The sequence below is a fragment of the Somniosus microcephalus genome, unplaced genomic scaffold (genome assembly GCF_052327205.1).
Source record: "Somniosus microcephalus isolate GS21.2 unplaced genomic scaffold, FLI_Smic_1.0 unresolved_chr1, whole genome shotgun sequence".
Classification (NCBI taxonomy): domain Eukaryota; kingdom Metazoa; phylum Chordata; class Chondrichthyes; order Squaliformes; family Somniosidae; genus Somniosus; species Somniosus microcephalus.
The window spans coordinates 7,399,971-7,415,560 of NW_028225179.1; the positions used below are offsets into that span (position 1 = coordinate 7,399,971).

General features: G+C 51.5%; 1 protein-coding gene across 2 annotated transcripts in view; it reads right to left on the reverse strand.

The window, feature by feature from the left end:
- Positions 1-1,142: 1,142 nt before the first annotated feature.
- The window catches only part of LOC147093374 (uncharacterized), a 28,095-nt gene continuing 13,647 nt past the window's right edge, over positions 1,143-15,590 (reverse strand). For both annotated transcript variants that reach the window (XM_085974295.1, XM_085974296.1), the window contains one exon: positions 1,143-5,811. In XM_085974295.1, coding sequence (XP_085830421.1) covers positions 4,514-5,811 — 1,298 coding nt within the window. In that variant the 3' untranslated portion in view covers positions 1,143-4,513. The remainder of the gene's footprint in view (positions 5,812-15,590) is intronic.

Consider the following 15,590-nt stretch of genomic DNA (forward strand, 5'->3'; position numbering starts at 1 on the left):
GTAAATAGCTGAGGCCCCAACACTGATCCACGCGGCACCCCACTAGATACAGCCTGCCAACCTGAAAAAGATCTGTTTATCCCAACTCTCTGTTTTCAGTCTGTTAACCAATCCTCTATCCATGCTACGATATTGCCCCCAACCTCATGAGCCCTAATCTGGTGTAATAAACTTTTATGTGGCACCTTATTGAAAGCCTTTTGGAAATCCAAATATACTACATCCACTGGTTCCCCTCTATCTGCCCTGCTAGTTACATTCTCAAAAAACTGTAATAAATTTGTCAAACACGATTTCCTTTTCATAAAACCATGTTGACTCTGCCTAATCATGTTATGATTTTCTAAGTGACTTGATACCACTTCCTTAACAATGGATTCCAGCATTTTCCCGATGACTGATGTAGCTTTCAAAAGCTCTTATAATAATGTGTCCGTGACTACACAAACCACTCTGGGTCCAGGTATATTGTGTATCAGTAAAACAGTCCGTGACTACACAAACCACTCTGGGTCCAGGTATATTGTGTATCAGTAAAACAGTCCGTGACTACACAAACCACTCTGGGTCCAGGTATATTGTGTATCAGTAAAACAGTCCGTGACTACACAAACCACTCTGGGTCCAGGTATATTGTGTATCAGTAAAACAGTCCGTGACTACACAAACCACTCTGGGTCCAGGTATATTGTGTATCAGTAAAACAGTCCGTGACTACACAAACCACTCTGGGTCCAGGTATATTGTGTATCAGTAAAACAGTCCGTGACTACACAAACCACTCTGGGTCCAGGTATATTGTGTATCAGTAAAACAGTCCGTGACTACACAAACCACTCTGGGTCCAGGTATATTGTGTATCAGTAAAACAGTCCGTGACTACACAAACCACTCTGGGTACAGGTACATTGTGTATCAGTAAAACAGTCCGTGACTACACAAACCACTCTGGGTCCAGGTATATTGTGTATCAGTAAAACAGTCCGTGACTACACAAACCACTCTGGGTCCAGGTATATTGTGTATCAGTAAAACAGTCCGTGACTACACAAACCACTCTGGGTACAGGTACATTGTGTATCAGTAAAACAGTCCGTGACTACACAAACCACTCTGGGTACAGGTATAATGTGTATCAATAAAACAGGTTTATTAAGCATTAAACATCCGGTACAAAGAAGTAGTACTTAACAAGAAGATAGTCACAGTCTGTTCGTTCAAACCCCGGCGTTCCTTCCGAGTGTCCGCGGCGCAAGTCTCCTGATGTATCTTGCTGTGTTCCGTTGACCCATGCATGCTTCCTTGGGATCTTGCTGTGTTCTGTTGACCGAAGCTCCTATCAATCTCTGGTTACACGGTGCGCGCTTTCGATGTTCAAAACCTGTATCTTTATACCCTTTTCCCTCTCGTTTTGCCTACGTGGCAGTAATTAACCCACTAACACCTGGTAAAAAGTCTTGTTCCCCTCGTTACCCATCTTATGACCTTGTTTGATCCTTCTGACTTTTTCTCCATGCATAACAAAGTACCCTTATCTCAGATCTTCACTTTTCACAGAACACTTCCTAGAATGTTGACAAACCAGTCGGTCCATCCGATAGCTGGACCAATGAAGGACGTCTCCAACTCTTATCTATCTCTCTAGTTTTTATCTCTTTAAGCATAATATTGTTGAATTCGTCTCCATAAACTTAGCACAACATTCCATTACTTCAGTAATTTTAAACAGAGGTTTTTAGTCAGGTTCGTATAATCCCATCCTGCTTTGCTCTCAGCCATTCTCCATTTTATACAGGCTTTTAGGATCTTAACATACAATTTCACATATTATAGTTATATTAGAATGGTTATCGAATCTTAATAATGTTTACTAAATCCTACAGGTGCACCCTATCCTACACTGATGTCAAGCTAACTGGCCTGTAGTTCCCTGTTTTTCCTCTCCCTCCTTTCTTGAATAGCGGTGTTACATTTGCGACCTTCCAATCCGCTGGGACCATTCTACAATCTAGGGAATTTTGGAAGATCAAAACCAATGCATCCACTATCTCTTCAGCCACCTCTTTTACAACCCTAGGATGTAGGCCGTCAGGTCCAGGGGATTTGTCGGCTTTTAGTCCCATTAGTTTTCCTAGTACCTTTTCTCTACTTATATTAATGACGTTAAGTTCCTCACCCTCATTACACCCTTGGTTCCCCACCATTTTTGGTATGCTTTTTGTGTCTTCTACTGCGAAGACATTTTTTTAATGTTTCTGCTATTTTCTTATTCCTCATAATAATTTCTGCTGCCTCAGCCTCTAACATAGAAACATAGAAGATAGGAGCAGGAGTAGGCCATTCGGCCCCTCGAGCCTGCTCCGCCATTCAATGAGATCATGGCTGATCATCCAAACTCAGTACCCTGTCCCTATAGAAACATAGGCTAAACCTATTACAACACAGTCCAAGCAGAATCTATTACCTGTGAACCAACAGCTTCAAATATCTGATCAATCATTCCAGTAAAATATTTGAATTCACAGCGGGAGATAAGCTGTTTTACCTCTACGATAGATGGGTTCATGTTCCGGAATATGCAGAGCCAGTATACGCACGCCTGCCTTGTACTGAAGGGTCTGCAATGTTAAAAACAATGTTTGGCAGGTTTTCTCAATTACAAAAATGAATCTGACCAGCACAAGTCAAATGAGGAATATCCAGGGGCAGTAGATGACACACGGTCCAACCACCCAGTCCCCAGGTTTGACACATACCGTACACTACTCTGCCCATCTTACCTTCAGCCGCCTGTTCGGCCATTCATTACACACCACATTCAGTGTTCTCGCAGCTCTGTACATGTGTACGTATGTTGGAAAGTACAGGGGCTGCACTGTGGTACAAAGCAGTAACATAGTGAGGGATTGAGATGACAACACAGAAAAACAGGTTTGAGCTGTTTATTGATATCTTCTCAACCCTGAGATAAGACAGATCCTGACTACACACTCCAGCCTGTTGGTCTTACTATTACGTACAGGACTTACATGGGCAGCTTTATTCCTTTTCATCAGCATCGTGACATACAACTCAAAGTACAGTGAGATAAGGTAGCAGCTGGTGTGAATGGGGGGCTAGAGGGAGGACAATGATGAGGAGGAGATAGGTTCTTGTGACCAATTCCCCACATGGTCAGCTCTCAATCATACAGAGGCCAGCTGCTTCCCTGCATTTATATAGTGCCTTTCACGACCACCGGGCTTCTCAAAGCACTTTACAGCCAATTAAGTGCTTTTTTTTGAAGTGGAGTCACTGTTGCAATGTAGGAAAGGGACCAACGTTTACTTTTGCTACTCTTTTCCTTTTTACATACTTGTAGGAACTCTTACAATCTGCTTTTATATTTCTTACTATTTTCCTCTCATTCTATTTTTTCCCTTTTTATCAATTTTTTGGTCAACCTTTACTGGTTTCTGAAACTCTCCCAATCCTCAGGCTTACTATTATTCTTTGCAACATTATAAGCTTCTTCTTTCAATCTAATGCTATCCTTAACTTCTTTAGTTAGCCACGGTTGAATCACTTTTCCTGTGGAGTTTTTGTTACTCAATGGAATGTATTTTTGTTGAGAATTATGAAATATTTCTTTAAATGCTAGCCACTGCTTATCTACCGCCATATCTTTTAATCTATTTTTCCAATCTACCTTAGCCAACTCGCCCCTCATACCTATGCAATAGGCTTTAAGTTTAAGACTCTAGTTTTGGACTGAGGCAAGTGCCTCTCAAAATTAACGTAAAATTCTATCATATTATGATCACTCTGCCCCAGAGGATCCCTTACTATGAGATTGCTAATTAACCCTGTCTCATTACACAACACATGATCTAAAATAGCCTGTTTCCTGGTTGGTTCCATGACATATTGTTTTAGGAAACTGTCCCAAATGCATCCCGTGAACTCATCCTCCAGACTACCTTTGCCAATTTGATTTGTCCATTCTATATGAAGATTAAAGTCCCCCAAGATTATTGCATTATTTTTGTTGCAAGCTCCTGCTATTTCTTGATTAATATTCTGTCCAACGGTTTAGCTATGGTTAGGGGGCCTATATACTACTCCTACCAGTGTTTTCTGCCCCTTGTTATTCCTTAGCTCCTTATTCTACTTCCTGATCTTCCGAGTCGAGATCCTTTCTCCCGTTTTTCAAAATGACGGCCACGGGATCTTTTACGCCCCCGAGATGGTTTAACGTCGTATCCGAAAGATGTCACCGCTGACAGAGCAGCTCTCCCTCAGTACTGCCCTGGAGTGTCTCAAGTCTCCAGAGTGGGACTCAAACCCACGACCTTCTGACTCTAGAGGTGAGAGTGTCACCCACTGAGCTGAGGCTGACCCCTCTTAAACTCCAGCCTAGTTACTGGGGTTATCAGCATCTTCAAACCGCCCCCCACCCCCCCAACCCCGTAATTGCCATTATTAACACAGAACAGTCCGTCATGTGATTAACAGCAGAATGGGACCAGTACGCTCAGGTGTGAACTCGCTGGTGTCTCAGCAGGTCAGATGAACTGGTGAATTCCTTTTCACACACTGAGCAGGGGAACGGCCTCTCCCCGGTGTGCAGTCGCTGGTGTCTCACCAGGTGCGATGACTGACCAAACCTCTTCCCGCAGTGAGAGCAGCTGAATGGCCTCTCCCCGGTGTGGATGCGTCGATGCTTCTTCAGGCCCTTGGAGCATTTGAAACTCTTGTCGCAGTCGGAACATTTAAACGGCCTCTCGTCAGTGTGAACCCGCTGGTGTTCCCGCAGAGAGGTGAGACGAGTGTATCCTTTCCCGCACTCGGAGCAGATGAACGGCCTCTCGTCAGTGTGAACCAGCTGGTGCTCCCGCAGAGAGGTGAGACGAGTGAATCCTTTCCCGCACTCGGAGCAGGAGAACGGCCTCTCGTCAGTGTGAACCAGCTGGTGTTTCCACAGAGTGGAGGGACGATTGAATCTTTTCCCGCACTCTGAGCAGATGAACGGCCTTTCGTCAGTGTGAACTCGCTGGTGCAGCCGCAGAGAGGAGGGATGAGTGTATCCTTTCCCGCACTCGGAGCAGGAGAACGGCCTCTCGTCAGTGTGAACTCGCTGGTGCAGCCGCAGAGAGGAGCGACAATTGAATCCTTTCCCGCACTCGGAGCAGGAGAACAGCCACTCGTCAGTGTGAACCAGCTGGTGTATCAGCAGGGTGGAGGAGAGAGTGAATCCCTTCCCACACACGGAACAGGTGAACGGCCTCTCCCCAGTGTGAACACGCTCGTGTATCAACAGTTGGCAAGACTGGTTAAACCTCTTCTCACAGTGAGAGCAGGCAAACGGCTTCTCCCCGGTGTGAACTCGCCGGTGTCTCAGCAGATCGGATTGTGTAGTGAATCCCTTCCCGCACACTGAGCAGGTGAACGGCCTCTCCCCGGTGTGAACTCGCCGGTGTCTCAGCAGAGGGGATTGTGCAGTGAATCCCTTCCCGCACACAGAGCAGGTGAAAGGCCATTTCACAGAGTGACTGCGTTGATGAGTCTCCAGCTTGGAAAGGCAACTGAATCCTATCCCGCATTCCCGACATTTGCAAGGATTCTCCTCGCTTTGGTTACACTTGTGCCTCCCCAGGCTGCACCTTCGGTTGAATCCACGTCCACACACAAGACACGTGTGCAGTTTGCCCGCATTCTGATTACTGCTTTCCGCTTCCATATGTCGATGATTTTCAGGTCCTGATGAATCAAGTGACTCCGTCAGATCTTCGTGTGAAGTTTGCGTTAAGCTGCCCGTCTGTAATTCCTCCCCTTGTAAGAGACAGTAAAAGAGGTTTATATAAGTAATTAATGTAAATACAGGAGAGAAAATAAAGAAAGACTGGCATTTATACAGCACCTCTCACGATCAAGTTTTACAGTCAATGAAGTACTTTTTTAAGTGTAGTCGCTGTTGTAATGTGGGAAACACTGCAGCCAATTTGCATGATAAATAATGGCCAGGACACCGGGGATAACTTTCATGCCCTTCTTTGAAATAATAGGATCTTTTATGTCCACCTGAACGTGTCTTCCGAAAGACGGCCCTCTGACAGTGCGGCGCTCCCTCAGTGCTGCCCCTCCGACAGTGCAGCACTCCTTCAGTACAGCCCCTCCGACAGTGCAGTGCTCCCTCAGTACTGCCCCTCCGACAGTGCAGCGCTCCCTCAGTACTGTCCACCGACAGTGCAGCACTCCCTCAGTACTGCCCCTCCGACAGTGTGGCGCTCCCTCAGTACTGCCCCTCCGACAGTGCGTCGCTCCCTCAGCACTGCCCCTCCGACAGTGCGGCGCTCCCTTAGCACTGCCCCTCCGACAGTGCGGCGCTCCCTGAGTACCGCCCCTCCGACAGTGCAGCACTCCCTCAGCACTGCCCCTCCGACAGTACGCCGCTCCCTCAGCACCGCACTGGAGTGTCAGCCTCGCTTTATATGCGCAAGTCCCTGGAGCGGGACTTGAACCCACAACCTTCTGACTCTGCTATCCACTGAGCCACAGCTGACTCCAGTCTTTTACACAGTTTCATCATAACTTCCTTGCTTTTGCACTCTACGCCTCTCCTAAAGCAGGGGAGTTATGATGAATTGTTAAACAGTTTTTCTTGCAGAGTGACCCAGGCTGTCTGTAGGAAACAATTTTGCATTTGAAAGAAGCTTGTGCCCCTTTGCCAGGCCCGCTGCCTGCGGCCCCTCTCCCAGATTCCAGCCCCAGCTCTGTGCTGCCTGCGGCCCCTCTCCCAGATTCCAGCCCCAGCTCTGTGCTGCCTGCGGCCCCTCTCCCAGATTCCAGCCCCAGCTCTGTGCTGCCTGCGGCCCCTCTCCCAGATTCCAGCCCCAGCTCTGTGCTGCCTGCGGCCCCTCTCCCAGATTCCAGCCCCAGCTCTGTGCTGCCTGCGGCCCCTCTCCCATATTCCAGCCCCAGCTCTGTGCTGCCTGTGGCCCCTCTCCCAGATTCCAGCCCCAGCTCTGTGCTGACTGCGGCCCATCTCCCAGATTCAAGCCCCAGCTCTGTGCTGCCTGCGGCCCCTCTCCCAGATTCCAGCCCCAGCTCTGTGCTGACTGAGCTGCTCTCACCTGGGGACCGCGCGTCACAATCGGACCCAGCGCACCTGAGCTGGAGAGGAGGCCCCGCCCCCTTGCCGCGCCGTCATTGGTTGGCGGACCCGGGCCCGCCCTCGTCCTATTGGTGAAAGCTCCCGTCAGTCACAGGCCCGAGTCGGGCCTCCATCAACCTGAATGGTCTCTTCCTGTGATGACGTCACAATCGAGCCCCAGCCTCAGCGCCAAGGGAGGGAAGGTCGCGCCGCCTAGCCGCGCCGCCATTGGTTGGAGGACCAGGCCGCCCAGTTCAGTCCTCCCCGCTCAGCCCTCTTCCTATTGGTCCGAGCTCCCATCAGTCAGAGTCACATTGCTCCGGCTCACTCCACCCCCCCGCACGACTCAATCCACTCCGTTCGGCTTCCGCGGAGGTCCCGCCCGTCCGCCTCTCAGGTTTGGTTTTTCTCATATTTTATTTTATAATCTCACTCTCCGCTCCCCCTCACCTCGATTTAAATCGATTCCCCAACACTTTACCCGGCCGCTGATTCCGCCTCCTCCCGGGCCCGGCCTTCCGTGTGCTCGCCGGAGGACCCGCGCAGGCGCACTGGCAGCCTGGTTTTGTGATGGGGCCGAATGAGCATGCGCGGCCCCGCCTCTCCACATTTAAAGGGACACCCACCCGCTCCCCATTTAAAGGGACACCCACCCCCTCCACATTTAAAGGGACACCCACCCCCTCCACATTTAAAGGGACTCCCTCCCGCCCTCTCATGTCCTCTACTGTGGAGGAGGAATTCCTGTAGTGTTTACGGGATGGTTTCCTGGACCAATATGTCGAGGAACCACCAGAGAGCAGGCCATCTAAGACTGGGTATTATGTAACGAGAAAGAATTCATTAGCAATCTTGTTGGAAGAGGCCCCTCGGGTCGGAGTGATCATAATATGATCGAATTCTTCATTAAGATCGAGAATGAAGTTGTTGACTCAGAGACTAGGGTCCTAAATTTAAATAAAGGAAACTACGATGGTCTGAGGAGCGAGTTGGGTAGGATTGATTGGGGAATGTCACTCAAAGGGTTGACGGTGGATAGGCAATGGCAAACATTCAAAGACCGCATGGATGAACTACAGAATTTGTTCATCCCAGTTTGGCATAAAAATAAAACAAAAAAGGTGACTCAACCGTGGCTAACAAGGGAAATTAGGGATAGCATAAGATCCAAGGAGAGGACATATAAATTGGCCAGAAAAAGCAGTAAACCTGAGGATTGGGAGCAGTTTAGGATTCAACAAAGGAGGACAAAGGGATTAATTAAGAAGGGGAAAATAGAATATGAGAGTAAGCTTTCAGGGAACATAAAAACTGACTGTAAAAGCTTTTATAGATATGTGAAGAGAAAAAGAACATAAGAACATAAGAAGTAGGAGCAGGAGCAGGCCATATGGCATCTCGGGCCTGCTCCGCCATTCAATAGGATCATGGCTGATCCGAACCTAAACTCACGTCCACTTCCCTGCCTGCTCCCCGTAACCCCTAATTCCCTTATCAGTTAGGAAACTGTCTATCTCCGTTTTAAATTTATTTAATGTCGCAACTTCCACAGCTCTCTGAGGTAGCAAATTCCATAGATTTACCACCCTGAGTGAAGAAGTTTCTCCTCATCTCAGTTTTGAAACAGCAGCCCCTTATTCTAAGATTATGCCCCCTAGTTCTAGTCTCACCCATCAGTGGAAACATTCTCCCCGCATCCACCCGATCAAGCCCCCTCATAATCTTATATGTTTCGATAAGATCGCCTCTCATTCTTCTGAATTCCAATGAGTAGAGGCCCAACCTACTCAACCTTTCCTCATAAGTTAACCCCCTCATCTCCAGAATCAACCGAGTGAACCTTCTCTGAACTGCCTCGAGAGCAACTTTATCTTTTCTTAAATATGGAAACCAAAACTGTACGCAGTATTCCAGGTGTGGCCTCACCAGTACCCTATATAACTGAAGCAAGACTTCCCTGCTTTTATACTCCATCCCCCTTGCAATAAAAGCCAAGATTCCATTGGCCTTCCTGATCACCTGCTGTACCTGCATACTAACCTTCTGTGTTTCATGCACCAGGACCCCCAGATCCCTTTGTACTGTAGCACTTTGCAGTTTCTCTCCATTTAGATAATAACTTGCTCTTTGATTTTTTCTGCCAAAGTGCATAACCTCACACTTTCCAACATTATATTCCATCTGCCAAATTTCTGCCCACTCACTTAGCCTGTCTATGTCCTTTTGCAGGTTTTTTATGTCCTCCTCACTCACTGCTTTCCCTCCCATCTTTGTATCGTCAGCAAACTTGGATATGTTGCACTCGGTCCCCTCCTCCAAATCGTTAATATAGATTGTAAAGAGTTGGGGACCCAGCACTGACCCCTGCGGAAAACCACTAGTTACTGATTGCCAACCCGAGAATGAACCATTTATCCCAACTCTCTGTTTTCTGTTAGATAGCCAATCTTCCACCCATGCCAGTATATTACCCCCAATCCCGTGATTTTTTATCTTGTGCAGTAGTCTTTTGTGTGGCACCTTGTCAAATGCCTTTTGGAAGTCCAAATACACCACATCCACTGGTTCCCCTTTATCCACCCTGTTTGTTACAACCTCAAAGAATTCGAACAAATTTGTCAAACGTGACTTCCCCTTTATAAAACCATGCTGACTCTGTCCGATTAAATTATGCTTATCCAAATGTCCTGTTACTGCTTCCTTAATAATGGACTCCAACATTTTACCAACCACAGATGTTAGGCTAACTGGTCAATAGTTTCCAGCCTTTTGTCTACCTCCCTTTTTAAATAAGGGCGTTACATTAGCAGTTTTCCAATCTACTGGGACCTTGCCTGAATCCAGGGAGTTTTGGAAAATTACCACTAATGCATCCGCAATCCCCACCGCTACCTCTCTCAAGACCCTAGGATGTAAGCCATCAGGTCCAGGATATTTATCCGCCTTAAGTCCCATTACCTTACCGAGTACCATCTCCTTAGTGATTTTAATTGTGTTTAGCTCCTCCCCCCTTATAGCCCCCTGTTTGTGCAGTGTTGGGATATTTTTAGTGTTCTCTACTGTAAAGACTGATACAAAATATTTGTTCAGCGTTTTTGCCATCTCCATGTTCCCCACTACTAATTTCCCGGTCTCGTCCTCTAAGGGACCAACATTCACTTTAGCCACCCTTTTTCTTTTTATATAACTGTAGAAACTCTTGCTATCTGTTTTTATATTTTTTGCTAGTTTACTTTCATAATCTATCTTCCCTTTCTTAATTAATCTTTTAGTTATTCTTTGCTGGCTTTTAAATGCTTCCCAATCTTCTATCCTCCCACTAGATTTGGCTACTTTATATGCCCTTGTTTTCAGTCGGATACTATCCTTTATTACTTTACTTAGCCACGGATGGCTGTCTTTTCTTTTACGCCCCTTTTTCTTCAGCCGCATGCGCCGCTCCAAGGTGAGCGCGGGCTCTGAACAGGCCCCGCCCCCTCCCCTACTCCGCATGCACCGCTCCAAGGTGAGCGCGGGCTCTGAACAGGCCCCGCCCCCTCCCCCTACTCCGCATGCACCGCTCCAAGGTGAGCGCGGGCTCTGAACAGGCCCCGCCCCCTCCCCTACTCCGCATGCACCGCTCCAAGGTGAGCGTGGGCTCTGAACAGGCCCCGGCCCCTCCCCTACTCCGCATGCACCGCTCCAAGGTGAGCGCGGGCTCTGAACAGGCCCCGCCCCCTCCCCCTACTCCGCATGCACCGCTCCAAGGTGAGCGCGGGCTCTGAACAGGCCCCGCCACCTCCCCCTACTCCGCATGCACCGCTCCAAGGTGAGCGTGGGCTCTGAACAGGCCCCGCCACCTCCCCCTACTCCGCATGCAGCGCTCCAAGGTGAGCGCGGGCTCTGAACAGGCCCCGCCCCCTCCCCCTACTCCGCATGCACCGCTCCAAGGTGAGCGCGGGCTCTGAACAGGCCCCGCCCCCTCCCCTACTCCGCATGCACCGCTCCAAGGTGAGCGTGGGCTCTGAACAGGCCCCGGCCCCTCCCCTACTCCGCATGCACCGCTCCAAGGTGAGCGCGGGCTCTGAACAGGCCCCGCCCCCTCCCCCTACTCCGCATGCACCGCTCCAAGGTGAGCGCGGGCTCTGAACAGGCCCCGCCACCTCCCCCTACTCCGCATGCACCGCTCCAAGGTGAGCGTGGGCTCTGAACAGGCCCCGCCACCTCCCCCTACTCCGCATGCAGCGCTCCAAGGTGAGCGCGGGCTCTGAACAGGCCCCGCCACCTCCCCCTACTCCGCATGCACCGCTCCAAGCTGAGTGCGGGCTCTGAACAGGCCCCGCCCCCTCCCCCTACTCCGCATGCACCGCTCCAAGGGGAGCGCGGGGTCAGAACAGGCCCCGCCCCCTCCCCCTACTCTGCATGCACCGCTCCAAGGGGAGCGCGGGGTCAGAACAGGCCCCGCCCCCTCCCCCTACTCCGCATGTGCCGCTCCAAGGTGAGCGCGGGCTCTGAACAGGCCCTGCCCCCTCCCCCTACTCCGCATGCACCGCTCCAAAGTGAGCGCGGGCTCTGAACAGGCCCCGCCCCCTCCCCCTACTCCGCATGTGCCGCTCCAAGGTGAGCGCGGGCTCTGAACAGGCCCCGCCCCCTCCCGCTACTCCGCATGCACCGCTCCAAGGGGAGCGCGGGGTCAGAACAGGCCCCGCCCCTACCCCGCATGCACCGCTCCAAGGGGAGCGCGGGGTCAGAACAGGCCCCGCCCCCCTCCCCCTACTCCGCATGCACCGCTCCAAGGGGAGCGCGGGGTCAGAACAGGCCCCGCCCCCTCCCCCTACCCCGCATGCACTGCTCCAAGGGGAGCGCGGGGTCAGAACAGGCCCCACCCCCCTCCCCCTACTCCGCATGCACCGCTCCAAGGGGAGCGCGGGGTCAGAACAGGCCCCGCCCCCTCCCCCGCATGCACTGCTCCAAGGGGAGCGCGGGGTCAGAACAGGCCCCGCCCCCTCCCCCTACTCCGCATGCGCCGCCAGGCCCCGCTCCAGAGTATGAGCCGCTACCGTGCCTGCGCAGGGCCCCGCATTCTGGGTCGGCCCGGGCAACCGCCAGAGTCCGGATCACCGGCGGAAAGTGAGTTTTATCAGGGGTTTTTTATATATAGCAGAGAGAAGCGCGGGCGGGAGATAAATAAAAAGAAAATACAAACCGCACCGTCCCAGCACCCACCCGGCACCGAGCGGATTGAGCGGCCGCAGCCCCTTGTCTTCTGCAGGGAACCGGACTGGGCCACGTCGGTCCCGTCCGTGCCGGCTTCTGTCCCTTTGCCAGGCCCGCTGCCTGCGGCCCGTCCCAGATTCCAGCCCCAGCTCTGTGCTGCCTGCAGCCCGTCCCAGATTCCAGCCCCAGCTCTGTGCTGACTGAGCTGCTCTCACCTGGGGGCAGCGCGTCACAATCGGCCCCAGCGCACCTGAGCTGGAGAGGAGGCCGCGCCCCCTTGCCGCACCGCCATTGGTTGGAGGACCAGGCCGCCCAGGTCAGTCCTCCCACCTCAGCCCTCTTGCTATTGGTCAGCGCTCCCGTCAATCAGAATCACATTACTCCGGCTCACTCCGCCACCCCGCGCGGCTCAATCCGCTCCGTTCGGCGTCCACGGAGGTCCCGCCCGCCGGACTCTCAGGTCTGGTTTTCCCGTATTTTACTTTATAATCTCGCTCTCCGCTCCCCCCCTCACCTCGATTTAAATCGATTCCCCAAACACTTTACTTTACCCCGGCCGCTGATTTCACCTCTTCCCCGGGCCCGGCCTTCCGTCTGCTCCCCGGAGGCCCCACGCAGGTGCACTGGCAGCCTCGTTTTGTGGTGGGGCCGAATGAGCATGCGCGGCCCCGCCTCTCCACATTTAAAGGGACACCCACCCCCTCCACATTTAAAGGGACACCACCCTCTCCACATTTAAAGGGACACCCACCCATCCACATTTAAAGGGACACCCACCCCCTCCACATTTAAAGGGACACCACCCTCTCCACATTTAAGGGACACCCACCGCCGCCACATTTAAAGGGACACCACCCTCTCCACATTTAAAGGGACACCCACCCCCTCCACATTTAAAGGGACACCCACCCCCTCCACATTTAAAGGGACACCCACCCCCTCCACATCTAAAGGGACACCCACCCCCTCCACATTTAAAGGGACACCCACCCCCTCCACATTTAAAGGGACACCCACCCCCTCCACATTTAAAGGGACACCCACCCCTCCACATTTAAAGGGACACCCACCCCCTCCACATTTAAAGGGACACCCACCGCCTCCACATTTAAAGGGACACCCACCCCCTCCCCATTTAAAGGGACACTCACCCCCTCCCCATTTAAATGGACTCCCTCCCCCCCGTCTCATGTGTTCTTCAGATTAAACAAAGAAGAAACATAGAAGATAGGAACAGGAGTCGGCCATTCGGCCCCTCGAGCCTGCTCGGGCATTCAATGAGATCATGGCTGATCATCCAAATTCAGTACCCTGTCGCTGCCTTCTCCCCATACCCCTTGATCCCTTTAGCCTTAAGAAATATATCTAACTCCTTCTTGAATATATTTAATGAATTGGCCTCAACTGCCTTCTATGGTAGAGAATTCCACAGGTTCACCACTCTCTGGGTGAAGTAATTCCCCCTTATCTCTAAGTCTAAGGATAAGGGGTAAGCCATTTAGGAGAGAGATGAGTGCGGCAGCGGCGGGAACTCGAGCGGCGGCAGTATAAAAAGGTAAGCCCGAGCGTCGGTAGGCCTCAGAGCGGCAGCAACGGGAACTCGAGTGGCAGCGACCTATAAAAGGTAAGCCCGAGCGTGGGTAGGCCTCAGAGCGGCCGCAGGAGCAGTTCGAGCGGCAGTGGCCTATAAAAGGTAAGCCCGAGGCGTGGGTAGGCCTCACAGCAGCGGCGGGAACTCGAGCGGCAGCGACCTATAAAAGGTAAGCCCGAGCGTGGGTAGGCCTCAGAGCGGCGGCGGCAGGAATCCGAGCGACAGCGACCTATAAAAGGTGAGCCCGAGCGTGGGTAGGCCTCAGAGCGGCGGCGGGAATCCGAGCGGCAGCGACCTATAAAAGGTGAGCCCGAGCGTGGGTAGGCCTCAGAGCGGCGGCGGGAATCCGAGCGGCAGCGACCTATAAAAGGTGAGCCCGAGCGTGGGTAGGCCTCAGAGCGGCGGGAGCAGTTCGAGCGGCAGCGACCTATAAAAGGTGAGCCCGAGGCGTGGGTAGGTTTCACTAATCTCCAATCTCAGAGGGAGAGAAGTAAAAAGTAATAGAGGTGTGACGTCACCACAAAGCAGGTAAGTGATTGGTTGGGAGTATTTCTCTCTTTTCTAAAACTTTAACTCTGTGGTTTATAGTTTTTAAGGTCTCTGTGGTGTAGCGGGACAGTTTGTAAACCAGGGCCTTTAAATAGATCATTTAAAAATAACAATAATAAATTTAATTAATTACATAGAATGGCAGAGCAGGTGATGTGTTTCTGCTGCAATATGTGGGAGCTGGTGGACACCATTGATGTTCACAGTGATCACATTTGCAGTAAGTGTTGGCTGCTCGAGGAACTCCGGCTCCGTGTTGATGAGCTGGAATCCGAGCTTCAAACACTGCGACACATCAGGGAGGGGGAGAGTTACCTGGACTCTGTGTTCCAGGAAGTAGTCACACCAATTAGATGAACAAATTCAGATGTAGTCCGTGGTCAGGGACAGGAGGGTGTGACTATGAGTGAGGCAGGTACGGGGATCCAGGAGGTAGTGTTGGAGGAGCCGCAGCCCTTGCTCTTGTCCAACAGGTTCGACGTTCTTACTCCCTGTGGGGACGGGAGCGGGGACTGCGGGGAGGATGAGCAACCTGGCCACAGCACCGTGGAATGGGGGGCCATTCAAGTAGGGGGAGTAAAAAGAAATGTTGTAGTGGTAGGGGGATAGATAGGGTTCTTTGCAGCCGAGAGCGAGAGTCCCGAAGGCTTTGTTGCCTGCCCGGTGCCAGGGTTAAGGACATCTCCTCTGGGCTGGAGAGAAACTTGGAGTGGGAGGGGGAGGATCCAGTTGCCATGGTCCATGTTGGTACCAACGACATAGATAGGACAAGGAAAGAGGTTCTGCTGAGGGAGTATGAGCAGCTAGGGGCCAAATTAAAAAACAGAACCACTAGGGTAATAATCTCTGGATTACTGCCTGAGCCACAAGCAAATTTGGCTAGGCTAAATAAAATCAGAGAGTTAAATGCGTGGTTCAAAGACTGGTGTGGGAGAAATGGGTTTTGCTTCTTGGGACACTGGCACCAGTACTGGGACAGGAGAGAGCTGTTCCGTTGGGACGGACTTCACTTGCCAGTGCTGGGACTAGAATCCTGGCGAATCGAATAACTAGGGCTGTAGAGAGGGCTTTAAACTAATTAGTGGGGGGGAGGTTTCAAGAGAGCAAAAAATAAAAATGTCA